Below are 21,943 nucleotides of genomic sequence, written 5' to 3' on the forward strand. Positions count from 1 at the left end.
TCTAGAACTGAATTTCAGTTCACATGCATCAAACCAAGTTCTGTTCACTTACTTATCATTTCTGTATTCCCCATTTCTATGGATCTGGTTTTCCAGAGTGAAATTAAAGGTGAAGTGTGAAACTTCTTCCTCATCAAAGACCTTCATTCGGGATTCATATGCCTCTTCTTGGAGATACCGGATCATATCAGGGAACCAGACAATAAGGCCATAGTAACTGTAGTAGGATGGGAGACATACATTAGGGATACAAGATACAATGACCTACTTCATACCATGTAAACTTGTTAAACACCTAATGCAAAAGCATTTCTGATACAAACTCTTGCTTAGCTCTGACACAGGACCAAGCAAAGTGTCTCCCTGCTCTAAACACTCAGCTTATCTCAAAAGCATGTTGAGTTAAATAAGTACCTTACCTTAAGGCCATTGTAAACCAAACCACAGCCAGCATCAGTGTGTTCATCCTGTACTGGGCTGTTAAACAATATAGCACGTTGTCCCAGACCTACAAAGCCACAAGAAAGAATGAGCTGCAAGGACACCCTAGCAGACTCTGAGTGCATCATAAATCTAACGCCAGTAAAAAGGGCTCACAAAGGGCTCAGATGTGTGGCTCATGTTCAGTGTTTGTTCAGAATTATATTTACCAAGATAAATGGCTTATAAAAAGATCATTTATTCAGCTATGTGCCATGGTGCTTGATCTGAACCCTCTCTGATGAGCACGACTCGGGCTGAGCTGGGTAATGCAGTGCCTCTCTCAGGTTGTGTCAGTAAATGTGGATTCAAGCCTTTTCTCAAACCCTCTGACATTGTCTTTTCAAATACATGCATGGTCTCAGGGGAGCTTTCAAATCAAGCTCCAGAGCTCACTGAAGAGCAAAAACCCAAATGCAGCTGGCCCTTTAAGAGGGATAAGATTAACTTAGACCAGGATGGAGCCAAGCAGAGCAGGGGGTGGACCAAAACCTGCTCATCTTGACCTGTTGCAGAAAATACTGCCAAGAATATGAGGGGATGCAACTAATGCTCTTAACTTGCTACATAAATATAGCAATAGTACAGCACCTCTATTGCTATTAAATAAGAAAGACTCTGCTTTACTTTAAGCTCATCTTCCTATGCTGTATCTAGCAAGATTTTCCATCAAGTTCTGCATGGGCGTAGGTAAGCAGCGTAGCATGTGTGACAGGTTAAATTAGCTGAAGAGACAATATAACCTTGTTAGAAACTCAGCCTCAGCAGGAACAAGGTGCAAACACTCTTCTGAATCCACTGTGGGTGGTAAATTCGTTTCGGCTTGGGGGAGAGGAAATCAATATTTATCTGCTCAGAAGAGTCAATGCCTGGCACTTGTCCTGGAAGCTCTGCACAGCAGGACTACTGTGATGCTCACAGAGGCGTTTTGGGCCCTGGCTGGTAGCGTGGCAGTTTGCAGATTCACCAGTCTGCATTGGAAGTGCAATCAGATTACAACCCTTTGCAAACACCAGGAGATATTCTTGAGTGAGAATCAGGGTTTCAAGACACAATGACCTGAAGCAATGAGGCATTGGAGCCTCAAGAAGCTCAAAAGCCCTTGTGGGATGTTTTTAATTCTCTTTACCTGTTTAAAAGTAGTTGAGATTCTGACCATCCACCGCTGGTACCAGGTCCCTGTTGAGCTCTGGATTTCAATAAATTCATCCACTTGCTTTGGAGTTTTGATATAGGAAACCTGGGGGAGAGGAAAAGAAAAATTGGACCAAAGTTTCTACAACTGATCTTCAGTGGATTTAAATTCCACTGTCCCTTGGGCAATGATTTCCCCTGATATCCAATACTATCTTTTCCTTGAATGTTATCACTAACAAACGAGCTAACCGAGTCAATTACAGCAAGAGATTTTAGTACAGAAATAAGCCAGTCCTCCTTCCCTTCTTTCATCCATTCCTCCACCCTTTCTTTCTCTCCTTCCATGAGATATTTTCAGTGCATCACATCCACCTCAGTTCATTGGCTAATGTGTCTGTGTGCTACCTTATTATTTCTCTATGCCTTAGATTCGCACTAGAAATTAGGATAAGGCAATTACAGTAAAAGTTATCTCCAAGATCAGCCGCTTGTATTTGCATCTAGCTGTGCCCTCGGGATCTTTTTAAAGACAACTGGCAGGAATGTTTCTCATTCAGCACCTTTTAAGCACCACTGGCAGAACTGCTATGACAAATGAACGTGTAGATGGGAATCTCGGCATCTGAAAATGCATCCTGTCATCAAGTGAGCCCGCACCACGCAATCAGTTCATTTCACTAAACCAGCCTGAACTCTCAACACTGAGCCCCTGAACTGGACTGATCAAGAACCTTTAAAAATAGGACCCAGAAAATATTTGCTCAGTAGCCTTAAATGAAGGACATATTCAGGGAAACCAGATCTGTTGGTAAATACGAGAAGGAGGTGAATAAATCTCCATGTATGAATGAGCGCCTTGGCTCAGCTCTTCCTACTGCTGGCACCGTTTAAATGTCAGATCTGGGAACTGTCCCGGCACCAGCTGACTCACCACAAACTGACAACTCCTGGCCTATCAGAAAAACATGGAATCTGACAGTTTGTGCTACACCAGCCGCACGGATTGCCTGCCCATGCCAGAGGATGTCAGTACATCTTGAGTCAGCCGGTACGCCACACCTCGAGGTGTGATACTGAGATCAGCTCATGCTGTAGCAGTCATGACACTGCTGGATGGAGTAATGAGCACTAATGGGTGTTGTACAGCTGCTTCTTCATTCTCCTACTCAGCTCAGGCTCTCATAGTGCCATACATTGCGATATAGATATGTATACATGCACACACATACACACACATTTGAATTTCAGTCCTCTTTTCCTCCCACCACGCAGCAGGACTGGCCAGCCCAGCTCAGCATTACAACAAAGCCAAGTAGGGATTTAAAGAGAAGTTTTCTCTTTGCTATCAAGGCTCACATTAGTCAAATGGCTGGTAGCCTAAAAACGACCCATGCTCATTAAGTACCCACCTGAACCTGCACACAGTTGTCATGCACAGATATTAAACTTTAATTTCTTGAAGGATCACTCCTGAGGAACCCTGTTTCAAGACAACCATTTTAAGCATGGAACTCTGCTCTCCTTGCTTAAAAAGGTGTTTTACATATAACCATATCCCCTTTTCTCCATCCTTTAAGAGCACACATCCTCTCATCTCTAAAAGCATAACTCAAAAGCTATTCCCTGGCTGGCTCACTGGGAGCTTACAACTGAATAACAGTAATTTGCACCTAACCCCAGCATAGACCTCTTACCTGATTTTACTATTAACAAAGGCCACTGATGTGACCTTTTTCACAACAAGCAGCAGACTAATGAGTAATAGCCACTCATCCCACTTTCCCTTGGAGAGGTTAAAGACTGGATATGAGGCAGGTGGAGTTTGGGAAGCTCATTAGAAGGTAAGTGAAGTTTAATCAGAGTTTGATTAGAAGCCAGAATGGAGAAAGGAGTGACTCAGATCTCCCACATGGTTAATATCTCTTTTATTTGGTTTTAGTCTCTTAAAGCAAACTAATTACCTGTGTGTGTAATTGGAAATTCACTGGTCTATATGCTGTAGAGTAACACCAGGAATGAAGAGTATTCACTGCAATTCACAGGATTGACTAATCCTTGAAATAAAGCCAGATTGACATCTAACTTTAAGTACATAAAATGTGTCTCAAAGTCCTTTTTCTGATTACTAGGGGAGGTTACATTAAAAGAACCTTAAGGAGGAATAAACTGGCACTGTGTTGCGCTGAAGAAGATAAGTCCAGCTATTACATCTGATGGCTGTGTTAAACTCACCGTAAACACCCTCTCTGGCTCGCCCTTGGCCCTCATGTTGGTGTCATGAACTTGCTTGAGGATCATCCAGGCTTCATCATGTTTACCTATCTGAAAGCACCAAAGAAAGGAAAACAGATGTTGGGGTTTCCAGATCAGTAATTTATTAAAGCATAGAACCAATTCTAGAGGTCCAGTATAGTGGAGAAGCACACATACAGCACTGCCTGCATTAAGGCAAAGAGCTGACAGCAGCTTGTATTCACAGAGTGCAGCCTCTCTGTGCTGAGGAAATGAGTTACCCTAAAACTGGCTGAGGCAGAAAAGGAGTCAGGGACAGAGCCTTCAAACTAGATAAAAGGGGATGGATGAGGAGATTTAGGGCTCTAACCAAACCTCTGCTAAAGACTTGCAGGGTTAACTTGCACTAGGTCTTGCCACATTTCACATCTGTGAAATGGGGATAAATAATAGTTGCGAAAGATTTCTGAGATTTATGTTTTACTCAGTAAAATGTACTCCGCCCTTTGCTTTTCCACCAGGATTCATTAGTTACATGCCCAAACTCTGTGAGATGTTTTCAAAATGCCTTTGACTTACAAAATTCCCAGCCCTTACGCCTTCTTTTTTACCACACATGGCAGTAAACCACTAACCATCGTGACTGACCCTGTAGTCTGTTATCTTTGGGGCTTAAGCAATCTGTGGAGCTAGCATAGACCCTTTTGCGTCTGAGCTTGTGCTATGCATGTTTGATGGAACAAAGACAGACAGAGGGTGACGCATTAGGGACCAGCTATCCTGTGCTGATATCAGACTGCCACGTTCAGATGAATCATCTTACCTCCAGCAAAAACCGTGGGCTTTCAGGCATGAATTTGAGTGCCACCAGGGAGGCGACACAGGGCAGAGAGCAGACAAGCACAAAGACTCTCCAGCTGTGGAAGTGGTACTTGGTTCCCATACTGAACCCCCAGCCTGGAAACAGAAAAAGCCAGAAAGTAACAATACTCACAAAGGCATTCTGAGTTTTTCTCTGCGAAAGCAGCTCTGAACTTTAGAGCACTGTATGACATGGGGACAGGCTGGAAGTTTGCTATTCTTAGTAATGATGGCTCTTAGAGTTTCAATAGCATGCTCAGTAGGTAACAGCAACTGAGTTCATGCTCATTACAGAAAATGGGACATACTTGCTTAGGCTCTGCCTTTGAACAAACTTTTATCTTTGAGCTTAGAAATCAGCTAGTGATATGAATAGCTCCATGAAGATATAAGGAAGTAAAGGTGGGAAAGGGTAGAGGAATCAGGGCCGTAATTTATTGCTTCTCGATGATGTTATAAAAAGTTTATAAAGGTTAAAGCTTCTCTGATCTGAGAGGCACATTAGAGACAGCTCCTTTCCATCTCCTACATCACACATGGTTTTCACATTTCATGGAAGCAAGCTAGGAAATCAAGTTTGTTTTTTTCCAGACCTACAGGCCCTGAGCTGGGATTCAAACTTAGAAGACTCAAGATCTTAATCCTGCATTTGAGATTTCCCCTCTCCTGCTCTTTTCCTGATACCTAACCAGGTCAGCTGTTCCCCTTCTAAGGACTAGAAAGTGCAGCATCATTCTTACATTGCTCCTTTTATCTTTCCTAGGCTCAAATCTTAGAAGGAATGTTTAATTCTATTCTTTTCTATAAACATTTTTATCCACGCACTGAGGAAACCATCGAGGGATGTTTTTTGCAGAGGTCTCATCTGAATCAGTCTCATGGTGTTCTACTCATTTCACCAAGTTCCAAAATAGTAGGTGGAACATGGGAAATCAAAAAGAGAAGCTATAAAAATATAGCACCAAAAACTCATCTGAAAAAGAAATGTAATGGAAATACGTGAGGGCTTTTTAAAGCAAGTGTAGTTGCAGATAACAGAACTCTTTCAACCTGACACCACTCTGCAGGAAGTTTGCCTGTTTGTTCCAACCGTCTCTGTCAAATCAATCAAAAGCATGAATATTTCTTTATGCTGAGTGCACTTTAAACATGGTAAAAATGTTTTGATAGGTGTATGTTAGTGTTTTTTCTTCATGGTCTTTGTGGCCTGTCCTACTTTCCTCAAACAGGATTTTGCCAACAGCTGGTGTCACTGAATACCAAGGGAATTAATCTTTTCCAGCAGATATTTGCTTCTGATGTTTCCTGGGGTATACGTGAGTTACAAGGAAAACCACAACATGCAAATTTTTGCTCCCCAGAGCACCAATGTGTTCCAGAGTACATCCATCTACTTCCAGCTCTGGGCAGAGAACCCATTCCGCTCCCAAACCCATTTAGGGGAAGTCAGATGTGACTCCAGCCCGTCATATGCTGGCAAGATGTGTTGCCAAATATACAGCCCTGAGAGTGTTGACACTTGGCTAAGGAGAAGAATATGTACTGTCCTCACTGCAATCATTTATAGCACCCAGTAATTTCCTGGTTAAAGTTACTTATTCTTGATAATTGGATGCTTTTTTGCAATAAGATCTCAGTCCAGTTTTCCCTGGGTACACTGACATTTAGATTAAGAGCTCAGGCTCTGGCAGTATAATTCCAGAGGTGTATTTGAAGCTTTTGATGCAAAGCAGCCCTCATCAGTCCTATTTACAGCCTTACTATCAGTCAATCAATCTGCAGTCTATTTATCAGATTTTTTGTGTGCACTTCAAGTATCTGTTATTTTCAGTGTTGTTTATGCTGGGATGTGTAAGGACTGAATAATGCTACCTGTGCGGGGTTTTGGGGTAGTTTAGCGATGCAGGAATGCGGTGTCGTCAAAAATCAAAAGCACAAACCAATTACCGTAATGTGGGATGATGCTCCAAGCCATTGCTGAGGCAAAAATGCCACCAATCATCCAGAACATGCAAAGCCAGCTCAGGTGTTCCCCCCTCTTCTCACGAGATAGGAATTCAGAGAAATAGGCAAACACGATAGGGAGGGTACCCCCAATACTGAGGAGAAAAAACAGCACATGGGAAGAATAAGAGTCATCTTCAATGTCTTTGTAGGTAGGACTGCACATGTAAAGAGGGAAGGTCACACTCACAGATGTGCTGCACATAGGTGGGACTTGCAGGAAAAATTAGCATTATCTCTTTGGCTAGACTGGCCTTAGACATCAAAGATAAACAAGGTCCTTCTTATGAAAGATGAATTTCCTGTACAGTTTATATAAAGGCAGTGTTCTTCACTTAGACATCTTCTGTGGTGTTATTTTGTGATCACTCATTTTAGGAAGGCAAAATGCAGGCAATGGGAACTGCTGAGGGCCTCACTGGAGGCCCTGGCAGTGAGAACTGTAAACTGAGGTGGGCATTTATCAGTCTCATTCGCCAACTGCGCAATTTGGACAGTACCAGAAGAATGCCAATGACTAAATTTTCCTACCACTAATGCTTTAAGGGTCAAGAGTGAGGTAATGCAACCACACGTGTTAAACAGCAGTGCCATCGTGGCTTGGTACCAGAGATGCATCACCCAATCAGCCTTCCTTCTCCCACCCCATACATCCAAACTGCTGACCCATGATGAGACTCCCCTAGGACTTGGGATGGATTCACCAATCACCCACCCGAGGCCCGAGATAAGGCGGCAGAAGAGGAAGAATCCATATCCCTGGACGAAGGAGGAGAGGAATGCGAAGGCAGCGTTGATTGCAAGTGATATGATGAGGCATTGCTTTCTTCCCAGTTTGTCAGCAAGGCCGCCCAGCATGACAGCCCCCACCATCATTCCTAAGTAGACTATCAAACCTAGAAGTGAGAAAGAGAGACAGTGAGTTTGGTAACCAGGTGGAAATGGCATGCAGATTTTAAAGTGCGTGTATAGTACCCAATGTTGAGGTGCCATACTATGCAATAACATGGAGATACTCCTATCCCCTCAAATTAGCTATTTCATGTGCCAGAAACTCTATCCATTGGTGGAACCTAGCTTTCCCACCTTGTGTCCAAGAGCTTGTGTCACTTCCTACTTCACTGCTTCATGCAATACAGACATACCCTATTTGACTAGACCCAAATCTTTCTTTCCCAACCTTGCTGCTCACATATCCCCCGCACGTAAGCAATGGCCACACATAAGCAGCTTAGGATGCACGTGTCCCAGCTATGTGCCACCAACAGTACAACGGAAGTCTGGTATCTTAACCCCACTAACCCCCCTGAGCACAATGGGACTGAAGATGTGTGGGGCTCTCTCTGGCTGATGTTTATGCTCAGAATGCTGTGAGAGCAGAGTGCTAAAGCATAGCTAACTCTCTTTGCACATTACCTATCCTACACGATTCCTTTGCAGTCTATCATCTCTTCCACTCTGTTTTTCCTGGCTTTATCTGAAAGGATCAGTCTGTTACTGAGACTCACCTATGTAGTACAACTACTTCTTTTGTTACTGAGCCAAGATCTGGCATCTAACTAAAAGACAACTTAAGGAAGAGAGTGCAGTCTTGAGCTGAGAATTTCAGGAAGGGAGAGTCTATTACTTGTCTTGACAGTTTGCTCTGTAGTTATTGCTCTGACATTGTTAAGAAAATGAATTCTTTTTAACTTGACTTCATTAGATCTTCTACTATGGGGTCCTCAAAGACCATTTCAGAGACTACATTTAGTGCCAGGCTGAACAGAAAAGTATAGGTTCCCTGTACCCACCTCACTATGTGCTTATGATTCTGGCCTAGAAAACACAGCAGCTGTCCTTGGCTCTTCTACTGACAGTGCCACCAGAAGGGTTACCTGTCATTGTGCCTTTTCCTTTATGCGGGCACCAGTGTAACTAGCACCAATTAATAAAAGCTCAAAGGTCCAGGAGTACTTTTTTTTCCTCATTTATTTTATCTGCTTTCCAGATGTAGAGACTTCAGTGAGCAATAGTCCTAGGAAGAGTCACAGGTTATGGTCCTTTTGCTGGCAAGCACAACAGGATCAGATATTAAGCATTTAAAATGTGATAGCAATTGGTGCCAGAGGGTTGGAAATACTGATCAACTAGAATGAAATGATTTATACTGCTGTTAAGGAACAACATCTGGGAATTGATGAGTGCAGCATCTGGCTCCCTATGGACCAGGTCTTTGAAGGCTGTATTGGCCTCTGGGCTTCAGAGTTTTGTTTTAGCCTCATCTGTGAACAAATCTTTGCTCATTCCTTTGGGCCAGGAAAGATGTAAGGATGGAAGGGATCAGGCAGGATCATATGTCTCCAAGGCTCCTCTGAAAAGCCCAGATGAGGCAAGACCACAAGGAGTCAGACTGTCAAGGGGTGGATTAATGCTGCTGAAGTCCCAGTGCAAAAGACAAAGCCCTTCATGCTTTGTCTGCTTGCTGTGTATGGCTGCGGCTGCCTCTGCCTTAGCATGGCAGGACCAAAACCCTTAGTGATTGGGGGACTTTATTGCATGCTCCAATGGCTCTGACAGCTGCTGACAAGGAAAGTTTGGGGCAGCATACCCAAGAACATTGTTAATGCATCAGCAGCTCCTTGGCTACTAAGCTGTGTATCTCTCAGAGCTGTCTCCTGCAAGCTAGTGGTCCACAGAGTCACCATCACTGCCTTCAGAAGGAGGTAGTTTCCTGAGGAGCAGAGAGGTGCAAGAGGCTGCTCCCAACCTCTTGTATCATCTTGGACACCTCAGGCAGGATGATAGTCTATGTCTATATGCTACACATGCCTGCTGTGTATATCCTGATGGGACCTGATCATGGTTGGATATGATCCAGAGAAGCTGAACTATGTCAGGATGGAGGAATAATGCTTGCTGGAAAGCAGAATTTGCAGTGCAGGGAATTCTTGAAGGAAAAAAATTAGTCTTGGAGATGTTTGGAGACTGGGGGCATGTCAGGTTCAAGACCCAGCTGAGCAGAGGCTGAAGGAAATACCATAACTCAAGAAAAGCAGCAGTGGTCCCTGTTTCCCTGACCCCTAGTAAAGGCAACGGATGCTAAGCAAGTAAATACAGTGCCTTAATAGGAAACATTCCTATTCACTGACTGAAGAAGTGCAGCTAAAAGCAACATTTTCCAGGCATGGTTGAAGAACAACCCTTTGGAAGCTTGTTCCTCACCTTGAACCAAGTGTTGACTTCTCTTGAGAGCTAACATCTTCCCCACAGCCTGTTCTGCCAAGTACATCTCTTGGAAAAGAAGGTGACAATGAATTTTTTTGCAATTCATTGATGTTTAAACAAGGCAACCATTCTGATGGCTGAAGATTCTTCTGTGGCATGCAGCAAAGCTAGCTAAAGATTAATGCAAAAGGTTATTTGGCAGCCAGTCCTGTCATTCTTTTGACTGGAAATGCATTACTAAATTAAAAGCATACAGCAGAGATCCACTGAGCATTTGAAGGATGCTTGTCTCACACCAATCAGAAGTGGAAAAGTTTGGACTTCTGAAACCCCTCCTGTTCCATAGCAGGGTGGTGAGGTCACCTCTCTATGAACAATGCTACTTTTTTCCTATCCACACAATATGAAACGGACAAGCAGGATTTTGTGTGTCAAAGGCAAAATAAATGTTCTCACCTCTTAACAGCTTTTGTACCAGAACCACAGCACAGAATTTTGCCAGTGCAATTGTACCTCCACCATAAGCATGGTGCTCTGTGCAATCAATACCCACATCCTCTGCCCTTCCCTCCTGACCCGAACTGTCCTGGTGAGGTGATATGAAGGTGTGTAAAGGTTTCACATGCTGATCTGCAGCAATCAGAGTAGATACATTCAGTAGAATGAAGATACATACTGAGAATGTGGGATCACTTTCTCTATCAGCTTTGGCCTCCAGTTTGTTGCTGAAGTGCAAATTATAAGCAATAGAGATAAAAAACTGCATCAGTCCAAAATGGTTTTGAAGGATGACTTTTAATGCAGTGCTGTGAGGCTTAATGCTTTTACTCTGGCTCCTGAGCTACATTTAATAGAGCAGCTCTGATTGCAGCCAGCAGACAGAAGTGATGATGCACCCTGTACTCACTGGTGCATCACAGCCACCCATCTGACAGTGAGCACTGCCAGCACAGTGGCTCACAGCACAGCCCAACCCACATGGGATGTGGCAGTGCTTGAAACAGGGCATCAAGAAGTGAAGTGGAGCTGCTTTTGTGAGCAAACCCTTGTAGATTCTCACTGAGGAGCCGAGACTTGTGATGGAAGAGAGATTACATCTCTGTAAGACAGCATCCACAAAGTGGTAAATGCTCCATCTCTGGCAGTGTTCAAGGCCAGCTTGGACAGAGCCTGGGTGACATGGTTCAGTGTGAGGTGTCCCTGCCCATGGCAGGGGGGGCGGAATTAGATGCTCTTAAGGTCCTTTCCAACCCTAACCATTCTATGATTCTATGAAGCAGTGAGCAACATAAATCACAGCAGAGATGTTAATGTTATGAACTCAGAGGATGTGGCTTTAATTGGCTGTTGTACGTGATAAATCAATGGATGGATGCATTGTCACCTAGAAATTTAAACCAATGAAGATCCGTAGTAAGAGAAACCTCAGGGATGACCAGAGGCTGTCTGCTTGGCCAGTTTATGAGGGGAAAGATCCTGGCAATAAAAATATGTTCTTCAGGGTTGAAACAAAATCAGCAGGATGCTTTATTGTAATGAAGAGGTCTCTTCTGGGAAGCCTGCATGTCCTGGCCAGTATCATTAAAACTGTTGGGACAGCTGTCATAAAACACTGTCATCTGGTGGATCTTGGGATCCAAGGTGCAGAACAATGTCAGGCTTTGCAGATTGATGTGTCCTGGATTAACAATAAAGTGGCAGGGACTCAGGGAAGAATGGAATAGTTACTCAGCCTCTATGCAGGAGACACAGTCTTCTGGAGAGAACAGTGATGGTTGTTACCTCTGAAAGAGGTCCAGATCATATCAGAGAAACTCTATTTTAAGGAGAATTAGACCAAGAAAAGTGGTCACTAAATGGTATTCTTTTGCTGTGTTACTTTTGTCCACCAAATATTCTATAGAATACCACAAGAGTCTGTACCAGAAACTTAGCTTCAAACCATGCAGATCTAGGCTGTGCTATGAGGGCTCAGCTTTCAAATTAACACATACAATGCTAGGTGAAATGCTAAAGACAACTCTGAATAAGCCATTATTTGCAGGGTATTCCACAGGTAATGGAGTATAACGTATACCCGTGGGAAAGCCTGCAATAGCCTTCCATGAAATCAGTAGAAAACCAAAGAGCAGAAATTCTAAGAATAAATTTCAGGTTATGACTCATACAATGCTGAAGTTATAAGGAAAATATGGGATTGGGCTTCTTCCCATTAGAAAAGAGGTAACACATACAGGATTTTCACCCTGAGAAATTTATTAGCCTTAATGAAAGTTGTGTGCTCCATGTTAGACTGGAATTGTGGACTTAAAAGCTGAAGTTCTAGGAATAAGGAAGGGCAGATACAGTATACAGCTATATGTGTGCTACACAACAGTAAAATACACTAGCATTTTACTATTTCAGTATGATTAAATGCATACTTATAAGGAAAGAAAACAAAATATTCAAGATCTACCTAAATCTCCACCACAAGCATGAATTTCTTTCATGGACAGTTAATGGGATTAAAGTTCTTAAAAATAAGGCACAACTGAAAATAATCCTTTCCATGTCAGGACAAAGACTTGTAGAATAAATGGAAAATCTGGGCAGAAAAGAACCCAGCTCAATGGGACAAATTAATCCTGCAGTCCCTGGGGCTGTCAGGAAGGTGAGGAGGCTGCATGGGTCCAGGAGCAAGGTTTTCTCGCCTTTACTAACAGGTCTGCATGGAGCCAGTAACCACAGGAATGTGGAAGCCCCTACCTGCTTTCAAAGCCCAGGCTACTATCAGTACAGCCCTATGGTAAAAAACAGAAGGCTTTTAAAGAGGGAAAGCATTTGGACAACAGAGAAGGATTAGGACCTTATATATCTTGCAATTTGAACTGTAATAAGAACAAAACCCCAAACACTCTTACTGGTGTAGAATCTGTTATACATGGGTGCAATTTATGGACACAAACAAAATTTAGAGGGTCAGGTCTGGGCAATTTGGGAGAGGGATGAGGCAAGGAACAGGATCTGATTGTCCATAAGTAATATAAGGAGAGGAATAAACCAGTGATACACCTGACTGCCTTGTGCTCTAGCAATGGCTGGAGTGTCCCAGAACAGGGCACAGTATCAGCAGAGAATGACCTGAGAGCTGAGTAGCATTTTTCACCCTTTCTTCGTGAAATTCCTAATCTGCTTTTCCTTGTAGGCTTATCAGTGCTTTCCCCATGACCTTGTAAATGGAAATAGAATGAAAAGGCTGTCTCGTTGCGCTTGCCTTCTTGATTAAGTGCAAGCAGAAAGACTTCATCTACAGCTGATGACTCTGCCACAGAGAAACGCATCACCCATGCGAAAGGCAGCTTTCCATTTTCAGAGCTCTGGGGGTGGATACCGGGTGAATCCGGCTGCTGAGATCAAGGGGATTCTGCACACGGAAGCCAAAGGTGGATGCATGAATCCATGCGCGCTTTGACGCAGCATTGGCGAGGCAACGCGCGCCCAACGCTTCAGCCGGCGTTGCCAGCAGGCTGTGGGTGGCTGTTTACACTCAGCCGGCTTCACAGTCCCCCCACGGGACTTGTCCATCACTACAATATTCATGGGACCATCTGGTTCCCCCCACCCAACCCCTCTGCTAAAGCAAAGTTTTCAACAGAGGAAGCCAAACAAACCCTTTGCTGTTAAATGAAAACCTGTTCGTGGTGGCTCCCCTCAGATGAAATTCCTGCAGTGTATATAAATGGAGATGCAGCCATCCCCATACCAGACCTGCACAAGGTGATCCCAAATTACAAAACCACCTTTTTTTCCCTAACATGTCCCTGCTATTCAAGGTGATGATGCTCCTTGGGAGTGTTTCTGCCCAAGAGCAAATTTGCACCAGGAATTCATGCCCAATGTCTGGGATGCAGACACGGGCAGGTCTCATCAGGGTTTAGCTGGTTGCTGTGGTGGGTATCTGTGTCTATGAAGGTGCAATACAAGCCATGGCAGAGCAAGGGAGCCACGGCTGGGCTTGTCTGTGCTTATCCAGGGAAGAAAAAAATCAAGAAATGGAGAAAATCCATGAAGCTTTGCAAAGGGATTAGGATTTACTGTAATATCAGGTGAATTCAGGTCAATGAGAAGCTGAGGCTGGAATTTATCTCAGCTGATAATAAAACTTCCTCTTCACACGACTAAAAGCAGGGATATAGTTACACATCCTATTTAACCTGACTCACACAGCCAAGCTTGAATTGCTACCTAACTACGTAATTACTAATAGGATCTTTTTCCTATACTTTTATCTAACATTGTGAGGTTAAGAGTCTGTAAGATGATATTCTCCTTAAAATATTATTATGAAATCATAAAAAGGAAAAGGGAGCTGTGTGCCTGAAAACTCCATTTTATTCCCGGCATTGGTGTGGCTGTTTTGCAGTTATGAGCAAAGCCCTTAAAAATGTTCTTGCCTCAGTTTATTGAACTGTGAAACGATGATAACGCAACTGGGGATCTGGGAAAGGCTGACTCTATCTGTGCCTTGAGTTCTTTATATGCAGGATGTGAAGAAGTTTAAAACATCACTGTGGCACCATCTTGTATACTTGCTGTGGACTTAATGCTTTACGCTTGTAAACATGATATTTAGTCATAGAATGGTTAGTCCTCTGAGAGGTGATTAAAAGCACTTGAAGATATACATTTATATGCTATTTCTCCAAATCATGATACTGTGTGCCTTTCAGCAAGTAAATAATTACAAATCATATGACTTTTCATACGATTACCCTTAGCTGATAAAAACCCCTCTGCTTCTGGCAGGATGTATTATACTGAAAAGGAATATCCTCTTCCAGTAAATTTCAGACATTTATTATTAGTAGCATGACTACTGTTGGTGAAAGCTCAACAAAGCAGATTTGGCCAATGAATATGGAAAAAATAACGTTGTTACAAGTTACAAAACTTATTCTTAACAACTAGTGGTAAAAATTAATGAAAAATAAAGTGTTAAAATCTATACAGTTATTGTTTATTTTTATCTCTTTTTTTGTACTACCCCTGTAATCGTCTTCAGAATAGCATTTCATGTAACAGAATAACTCCAATTACGTGTTTTGTCCCACTAGAGATATTTAGGGCTGAAATAGCTGTTAATTTGCATCTGATGGTGAGATGTTTATTTTCAGAACAACATGTAAACGTTTTCTAAGATGTGTCATATCCATTTCACACATTTCATGAAACACTGTGGGCATCTGTTTATTTGTAATTTTTGCATAATTTGGTCATAATTTGCTTGATATTTTTCCATTCTTGCTTTCTGAAGGAGGGAAAATAGGCGCTATACAGAGTATTTAATGCAAAGCATCCTCTTAGTAGAAGCTGAATTTTACTAGATTGGTCTTTAGGGGGTATCTACTTTAGCTCTCTTATTTGTTCCTTTCTGTTCCTGCAAGGGTTTGATTACTTATCTGACTTACTTCCCATTTTTTTCCCCTCCTGGTCTCTCCTATTATGGCTGAGACCTTCTTGTGTGTTTAAATCTCAGCAGCTGCCTGGAAACAATCTTAACTCCACCTGGGATAACCTCAGTATGTTTCCTTATCAAAATATGTGTTGAGGTGAGCAGTCACTTGGGAATAAAGATCAGTTTGTCTGTACATATTTATTGGTACATAGGGGTAAATAAAGGGGCAGTAATCACGTGTGGATAACAACCCTGTTTCCTTAAAAACTCATGATGATTTGAGGGAAATCTGTGCCTTCTCTGATCAGTCCCTCCGTTCATTATGTGCAGACACACTTTTGCAAGATCATTACTGGACATTAGGCAGAAATTGAGGTGAAGAGCTCTGACTGCCACCAAGTCAACCAGTCACTGAACCCTGAGCATTGCCAAGATAAATTTGCAATAGCACAACATGCAGAGTGTTGAGGAAATGGAAACAGAGGGAAATGAGCATGTGTTGGAGGCTCAGAGCTATGTTAGGAGATACCTTTTTTCTAGTTGCATGTGGATGGGTGCTGAAGCTAATCTAGGAAAGGTTTTGAGGAAGATTATGTTCTTGTCTCCATCAGTAGCACTTTCCCAGCCTTTCCCTTCAGAGGCTGATATCCAACCATCCTTATCATGCTGTGCGCCCACAGCTGCTCAGAAAAAGAATGAAACCCTCTTGCAGGGGCAGTTCTCGGCACACCAGGCTGTGCTGGAGGCAGGTCTGTAACCAGACCTTGTGTCCCTGCACTGCCCTGCTGCTTGCCAAACCTCCAACACCCTCCACTCCCTGCTGCTGCCCTTAGTTTGGCGGAAAGCTCTCCTTGTCCTTCTCAGACCCAGTGGCTTGCACTCTTCCCTGTTACATCCTCCAGCAGCCCCATACCCACTCCATCCTCCTTACACCCTCACTTTTTCATGCCCTTGGGGATTCTTTACTCACACCCCTGCATCACTCTGCAATCTAAGGCTTTCTAAGCCATGCTTAATTCATTTTCACATCTCACAAACCTCAGATCCAAGAGGAAACCTACAGCAGAGAAGTATCCAGCAGACAAGAAAGCATGTTTAACAAATAAAATGGTCTGAATCAGAGACCTGCCTCATGTACAATGCCAGTCAATAACAACTGAGTACTCCCATAAATACCCACTTTCCACTCTGCCTCAAACTAAGATGATTATTGTTTTTAAGAAAATTCTTCTTTTTCCTCATACTTAATCCACAAAAGAGTGCAAATACAAGCTTTGGCAGCAGATCCCCCTAAGAACAACCTAAGGACAGAAGAAAATGTCCTGCAAAACCAGGTTCTCAAAAGCTGTCTTTAAAAGTGGGCAGGAAAGGCAGTGAAAAGACTGTTCTTCCCCTACTTAGCCGTTCCACATTAGCTTGGTCAGTGTGCGGGAGACTGGAGCTAGGACTGGATATGAACCCAAATGTCTCCTTTCTCCTACAGAGCTTATCAGAACACCCTGAACTTTCCACCTGGGAAATATTAAGCTGGGAAAAGCAGAACGAGCTCACTGGGGAGATTTCTTGTTCATTTTTACCTGTGGCTGGGCCAGAAATACTTCAAAGAGAGATTTTCTTGTGACATTCAAAGTTTTCTGACTCTGGTGCCTGTGAGAGCTTGAGCTCTACAGAGACAGATATTTATGGGGTCAGGGTTTCAGAAGATCTCAGCTTTCATACAGGCACCAAAATAAATGACCTGCTTTCCAGAGAAGGTCTCACCACCGAGGCACCCAGCCCAGTGTCCCACAGGGAGCCAGTGAATTAGGAAGTCCCTTTGAAACCAGGACTCAACTGACAACAGTTTGCTTTTAGATATCTGACCTGAGATATTTTGAGCTAGGTTTTTAAAGCGGTTTCTGAACCAAAACCAGTAAAACCTTTAAGGCACAGAATTCAGTCCAAACCTCGCTAACTATAGAAAACAACATCCTGATCCTCCAGTGCAAAGAAAAAAGGAGAAACAGAAAAGTATGTAGGACCTCAGTACCCCAAGGTGAGAGCTTTATATATGGATAATTATCCATTGCCTTTGTCGTATGAAAACAATGCAAATACAATTGAATCAAGGGGTAGAGTCTAATCCAAAATCTGCATTTACCTCATTTTAGACAGGGCTTCTAGGCCAGACCGTATGAAATACAGGCCCTGATGATCTCCCCACAACCCCAGTACATGTCCATCAAGACACACTCTCCCTTTCCTAAAGAGGTTTTTCTGAGAGCTACTTTATTTTCCTTCCAGATGTGCTGTACTATTGCACAGCTGGCTCTCACTATGGGCCATGCTGGATCCTTTCCTGATTCTTGGAGATTTGGGAGGCTTTGCTGTCTTTGGCTTACAGTGTTCAAGGGAAAAACTTGTTCATCCAAACCTTTCCATTCAGTTTCACTCCCAATAACAAAGCCTTTGTATTTTCACCATAGGGAGATGTTAATGGTGATGTAAAAAGGGTGTTGCCAGTAGATTCAGCACATTAATTGCCTTCCACAGACCTAAGACAAACCTCCACTACTTCTGATCCAGTACTCACTAGCAAACTGCTCTGACTGAGCAGTTAGTGTGCAGAAGGAACAGACTGCACAGATCAGTCATTTGGGACTTTGGGATAAAGAGGAGGGAAACCTGGGCAAAGTGGAAAACTTTGGAGAGCAGGAGAGCATCAAGAGCCACAATGTTTGATCTAGAGTGAACAGACTCATGTCTTTTATAACTGTCATGCCTGGATGGTACTGCTGTGTGGACTTCTCATTAGAGTGTTGTTTCTAAATGCATTGAAATCTGAGTCACAAAATCCTCAAGTAGGAAAAGCCATCTTTAACCTTTCACTGGTTTGTCCCTGACCACCCCTGTGAGTTTTGCTTTGTGGACCTGCTCACTGTGAGCTGCCTTGTTCAGTATTGGGGTCACAGCACATTCATAAGGTGGGCTTTGATGTGGTGAAATTCGGCTGCTTTTGAGTAGCTGCCTTCTCAGGAACATGCAAATCCCCCTTGAGTCAGATCCACCCAGCCATGACTATGTATGAAATGCAATACAAGAGACACCAGAAGATCCTGAAATCAGCTGTTCACTACAAGATATTCTAGCTACTGTTAACTGCATAGAAGAGCTGTTTGCATGTGGCACTTACCTAGCATCCCTTTGTTGGAACTGGATAAGCACATATCCTTTTCAGCACTGGGAAGAACAAATCCAACCACAAACACCTCCACCCCATCTGCCATCAGTGCCAACCCTAAAACAAAGAAAAGAGTCCACTGGAAGCGTCCATGGCCACACTCCTCAATGATGTTCTCATACTGGTGGGCGAGTTGCTCCTCGTCCTCCATCCTCTCTGCCATAAGGTCAGCGCGGTCTCTGTATTCATCAGCCATGGCAGGAGCTCGCTTCTTCTGCTTCTCTTTAATGTCATCTGGGTGTGGAATCCCTTGGTACTCTCCCTCATAGACCTCATCATCTTCATCATGGCCTTCCGTAACATCACTCTGGGCATCTTCTTCATGAGCAGGCTCATCCCCACCACGGTAGTAGCCGTCATTGGGTGCATACCCTTCGTAGTTACCATCCTGGTACCTGTAGTCATCTGAGACTTGGTTTGCATCTCTGCCCCCTTGATAGAGGTTTGTGTTTCTATATCCATCATCCATTCTGAATGGAAATTTCTAATTGCTGTAGATCACTGTGTGTAGATACTCTAATATATGTATTATTTTGAGCAATTTCTGGTATTGCTTACTTGAACATATCTTCTCTCTGTTCTTTGGAACTGACGGGATACACAGTTTCCCAGACTCAGAAGGAGAATTACTATATAAAGTTTCTCTTTGACAGAGTCTCACACAGCTTTTGATAATCCTTCACTTTTCAGCTGTCATTTGTAACTTGCTGGCTTCTTCTGCGCTTTGGGTGGGAAGAGCTGCTGTCTGGTGAGCAGCAAGGAACAGCAAATTGCACAGCCCGGGAGCTAGGAGGATTTGACAGGTTTTTCCTGATTCATTGTGGTGGTGAAGGTCATGTCCTGAGAAAGAGGAAACAATAGCAGTGAGGCAGCAATAACCTTTGCAAGCACACGTGTTGAGTTTAACACCCAACGTTTTGAGTACACGCTTTTCTATTTCAAAAAAATGGCAACAAAGTGTTTGAGGAATGTTTTTGCATCATCAAAACCCAAAGCCTTAGAATGAAAAAGAGCATTAAAAATGACCAATTTAAGTGGAAACCTAAAGCAGAATGTAAAGTAATGTGTCATCCCAATTTCTTCCTTCCCAGAAATCCTGCCTCCCACATGTGGTCCTGGTTGCTACAGAGAGCAGAACAGTATGGGGCTGGGCTGCTGGAACAGACCTCTCAGACTGATAAATAGGTTTCTATCCATCTATCCGGGGACGTACAACTGCCTAATATCATAATGACACAAAAGATGAGTTTGGTTTTCTTTTTTCATCCAGATCCCAAACTTAATCTTATTTAATGGCTTCATTTTTTCCCTAGTGTCTCTCTGTCTGTATGACAGATGCACAACTTGCATGAAGTGTCTGCCAAGATAAAGTCACTGAAAGTCACACCAAGCTCTGTTCTTCCCATATCTACCCATCAACGGAGGATGATTTTCACAGAGAGCAAAAAACAAAGCTAATATAGAATCACTGCTCTCTGCAGGGAAAACCAAGGGAAGCCAAGTCACATCTAAGCACATTCTCATTTTTGACACCTGATTTCCATTATTTTTCAGGCAGTTTTCAGCCAGCTGGCTCTCCAGTGTTCTCCTGCATTTGCTGCTACACACAGCTGTAGACAAGGAGTTTGCAAAGAGACTCATGTGGGAAACTGAGTAGAGTCACGCTACAGCGTGCACAGCGTAGGCATGCACAAAATGTGGACCTCCCTTTAAGCTTTGAGTTACTTGCCTAAATAAAGCATGAATGAGCTATGAAATGACATGGTTGGGCACATGTCTGTATATATGTGGGCACTGTTACCTACACAGTCAGTTGACCTATAGAAGAGTACGCAAATGCACACACCGTAAATAACAGCGCTACCTCTGCACTTCATGATCTTGTTTGGCAGACAGTATGGGTAACATGCAGCTAAAATGACTTTGGAGGAGAAATTCAGTAGAAACACTCTCAGGAGGACATCACTCCTTCTGCAAATGCTGTGAATTTTTGGCAACCCAAACATTCAGGATGAGCAAAGAGCAGACTTGTCTGTATGGAGTCATGGCCATGCCTTGCCTACGCTGTTCCAAGAAACTTCATAAAACCTTCCTCTGCATTTCTGTTTAGGACCTATATATTTATGACACATAATTACAAGACATCCTCTGCAGACCCTGCCAGAGTATCTTCCTTTTCTCTGACCTCTCTGCCATTTGTCATTGCATTCAATGTATTTCCTCTTCCCTTGCTTCATGCTGAATCACACAATACATTTTGCATGAAGTTAAAAAGGCAGCAGGGCATTCTTCCAGGGCTGAAAAAGAGCAGTCAATAAAGCAACAAATAAATAAAGAAAGAAAGAAATCCCAAAGGTATTCTGATCAGGTTAGAAAGACCAGGAGACCCTGGTGCAGGCAGCAGTAAAGAGAGTTCCGCATCTGCAATGGAGGTGCTAATGTGCAAGGGAGTTAATACATCTGACAGCCATGAGAAGCATGTAAGAAGATTCTACATCTTTAGTTGCAATGCTGGAGGGTCACCACTAACGGTTCAAAAATCCAGCAGAACTTTTGACTCTCAGAACCTCCCAGTCTTGAAGTAACTTTCTTGTTTACACAAAGATTTGTGTCACGAATGAACATCGCGTTCTCCAAGGCAATAAAAACGTAGTTCCAAAGAGATACATTTTCTCTTGAAAAATAAGAGGAAAAACCTTTCTTTTCCAAACAGAAAAAAAAGAACAATATGTGCTAAGGAACATTAGGTCTTGCTCTGGAAGTTTTTAAACATCATGTGTTGGCAGGTTATGTGTCAAAGCGACCTCAAACATCGGAGCAGGAAGCACAGTGACTTCACCATGTTTGTCCCTTTCTGGTCGCTACACAAGTGGATTGAAAACTCATGTTAGGAAATGAAGTAATAAGAAAACCAATGATCAGTAACAGAACTGATCAGATTCTGGGTCTCCACAGGCCCTACCCCTACTTTTTCTAAAGGAGAAAGTATGTTCTTGAAGGCCAAGTGCTGGGAATCTTTTCATTCCCTATTAAACAGGTGCCAAGGCTGGAAGCTGAAATCCTTACCTCTCACAACAACAGGACCAAAGAAGATCACAAACTTAGGAAAGACCCACTGAAGCATCCACACTCTTTCCCTGGTACACAAAAATTGTTATTTACCATATGAGATCACTTACACCTTAGGCATCATAGGAAATAAAGGCATGAGCTGACAATTCTCATAGACCAATGACAGCCACCTGTGTTGGGAAGAACATATAATTCAGAAGAAAGGTTGTGGCTAATAGTATTCACTGGTCTCCCATCCACTCTGTAGGATGGATATTTCCTGGGATCACCCTGGGAAAAGAGGCAGGCAGCGC

General features: G+C 43.0%; 1 protein-coding gene across 1 annotated transcript in view; it reads right to left on the bottom strand.

Moving 5' to 3' along the window:
* The window catches only part of SV2B (synaptic vesicle glycoprotein 2B), a 56,040-nt gene that overhangs the window by 9,344 nt on the left and 24,753 nt on the right, over window positions 1-21,943 (bottom strand). Inside the window, exons 2-9 of the mRNA XM_061446739.1 lie at window positions 18,531-19,418; window positions 7,430-7,610; window positions 6,658-6,809; window positions 4,673-4,806; window positions 3,850-3,939; window positions 1,610-1,720; window positions 420-508; window positions 53-217 (exon numbers count right to left, since the gene is read on the bottom strand). Coding sequence (XP_061302723.1) covers window positions 53-217; window positions 420-508; window positions 1,610-1,720; window positions 3,850-3,939; window positions 4,673-4,806; window positions 6,658-6,809; window positions 7,430-7,610; window positions 18,531-19,047 — 1,439 coding nt within the window. The 5' untranslated portion in view covers window positions 19,048-19,418. The remainder of the gene's footprint in view (window positions 1-52; window positions 218-419; window positions 509-1,609; window positions 1,721-3,849; window positions 3,940-4,672; window positions 4,807-6,657; window positions 6,810-7,429; window positions 7,611-18,530; window positions 19,419-21,943) is intronic.

This window comes from Pezoporus flaviventris, unplaced genomic scaffold (genome assembly GCF_033815535.1).
Source record: "Pezoporus flaviventris isolate CSIRO_AGI_PZ_B2104156 unplaced genomic scaffold, CSIRO_AGI_Pfla_v1 ptg000006l, whole genome shotgun sequence".
Taxonomy (NCBI): Eukaryota; Metazoa; Chordata; class Aves; order Psittaciformes; family Psittacidae; genus Pezoporus; species Pezoporus flaviventris.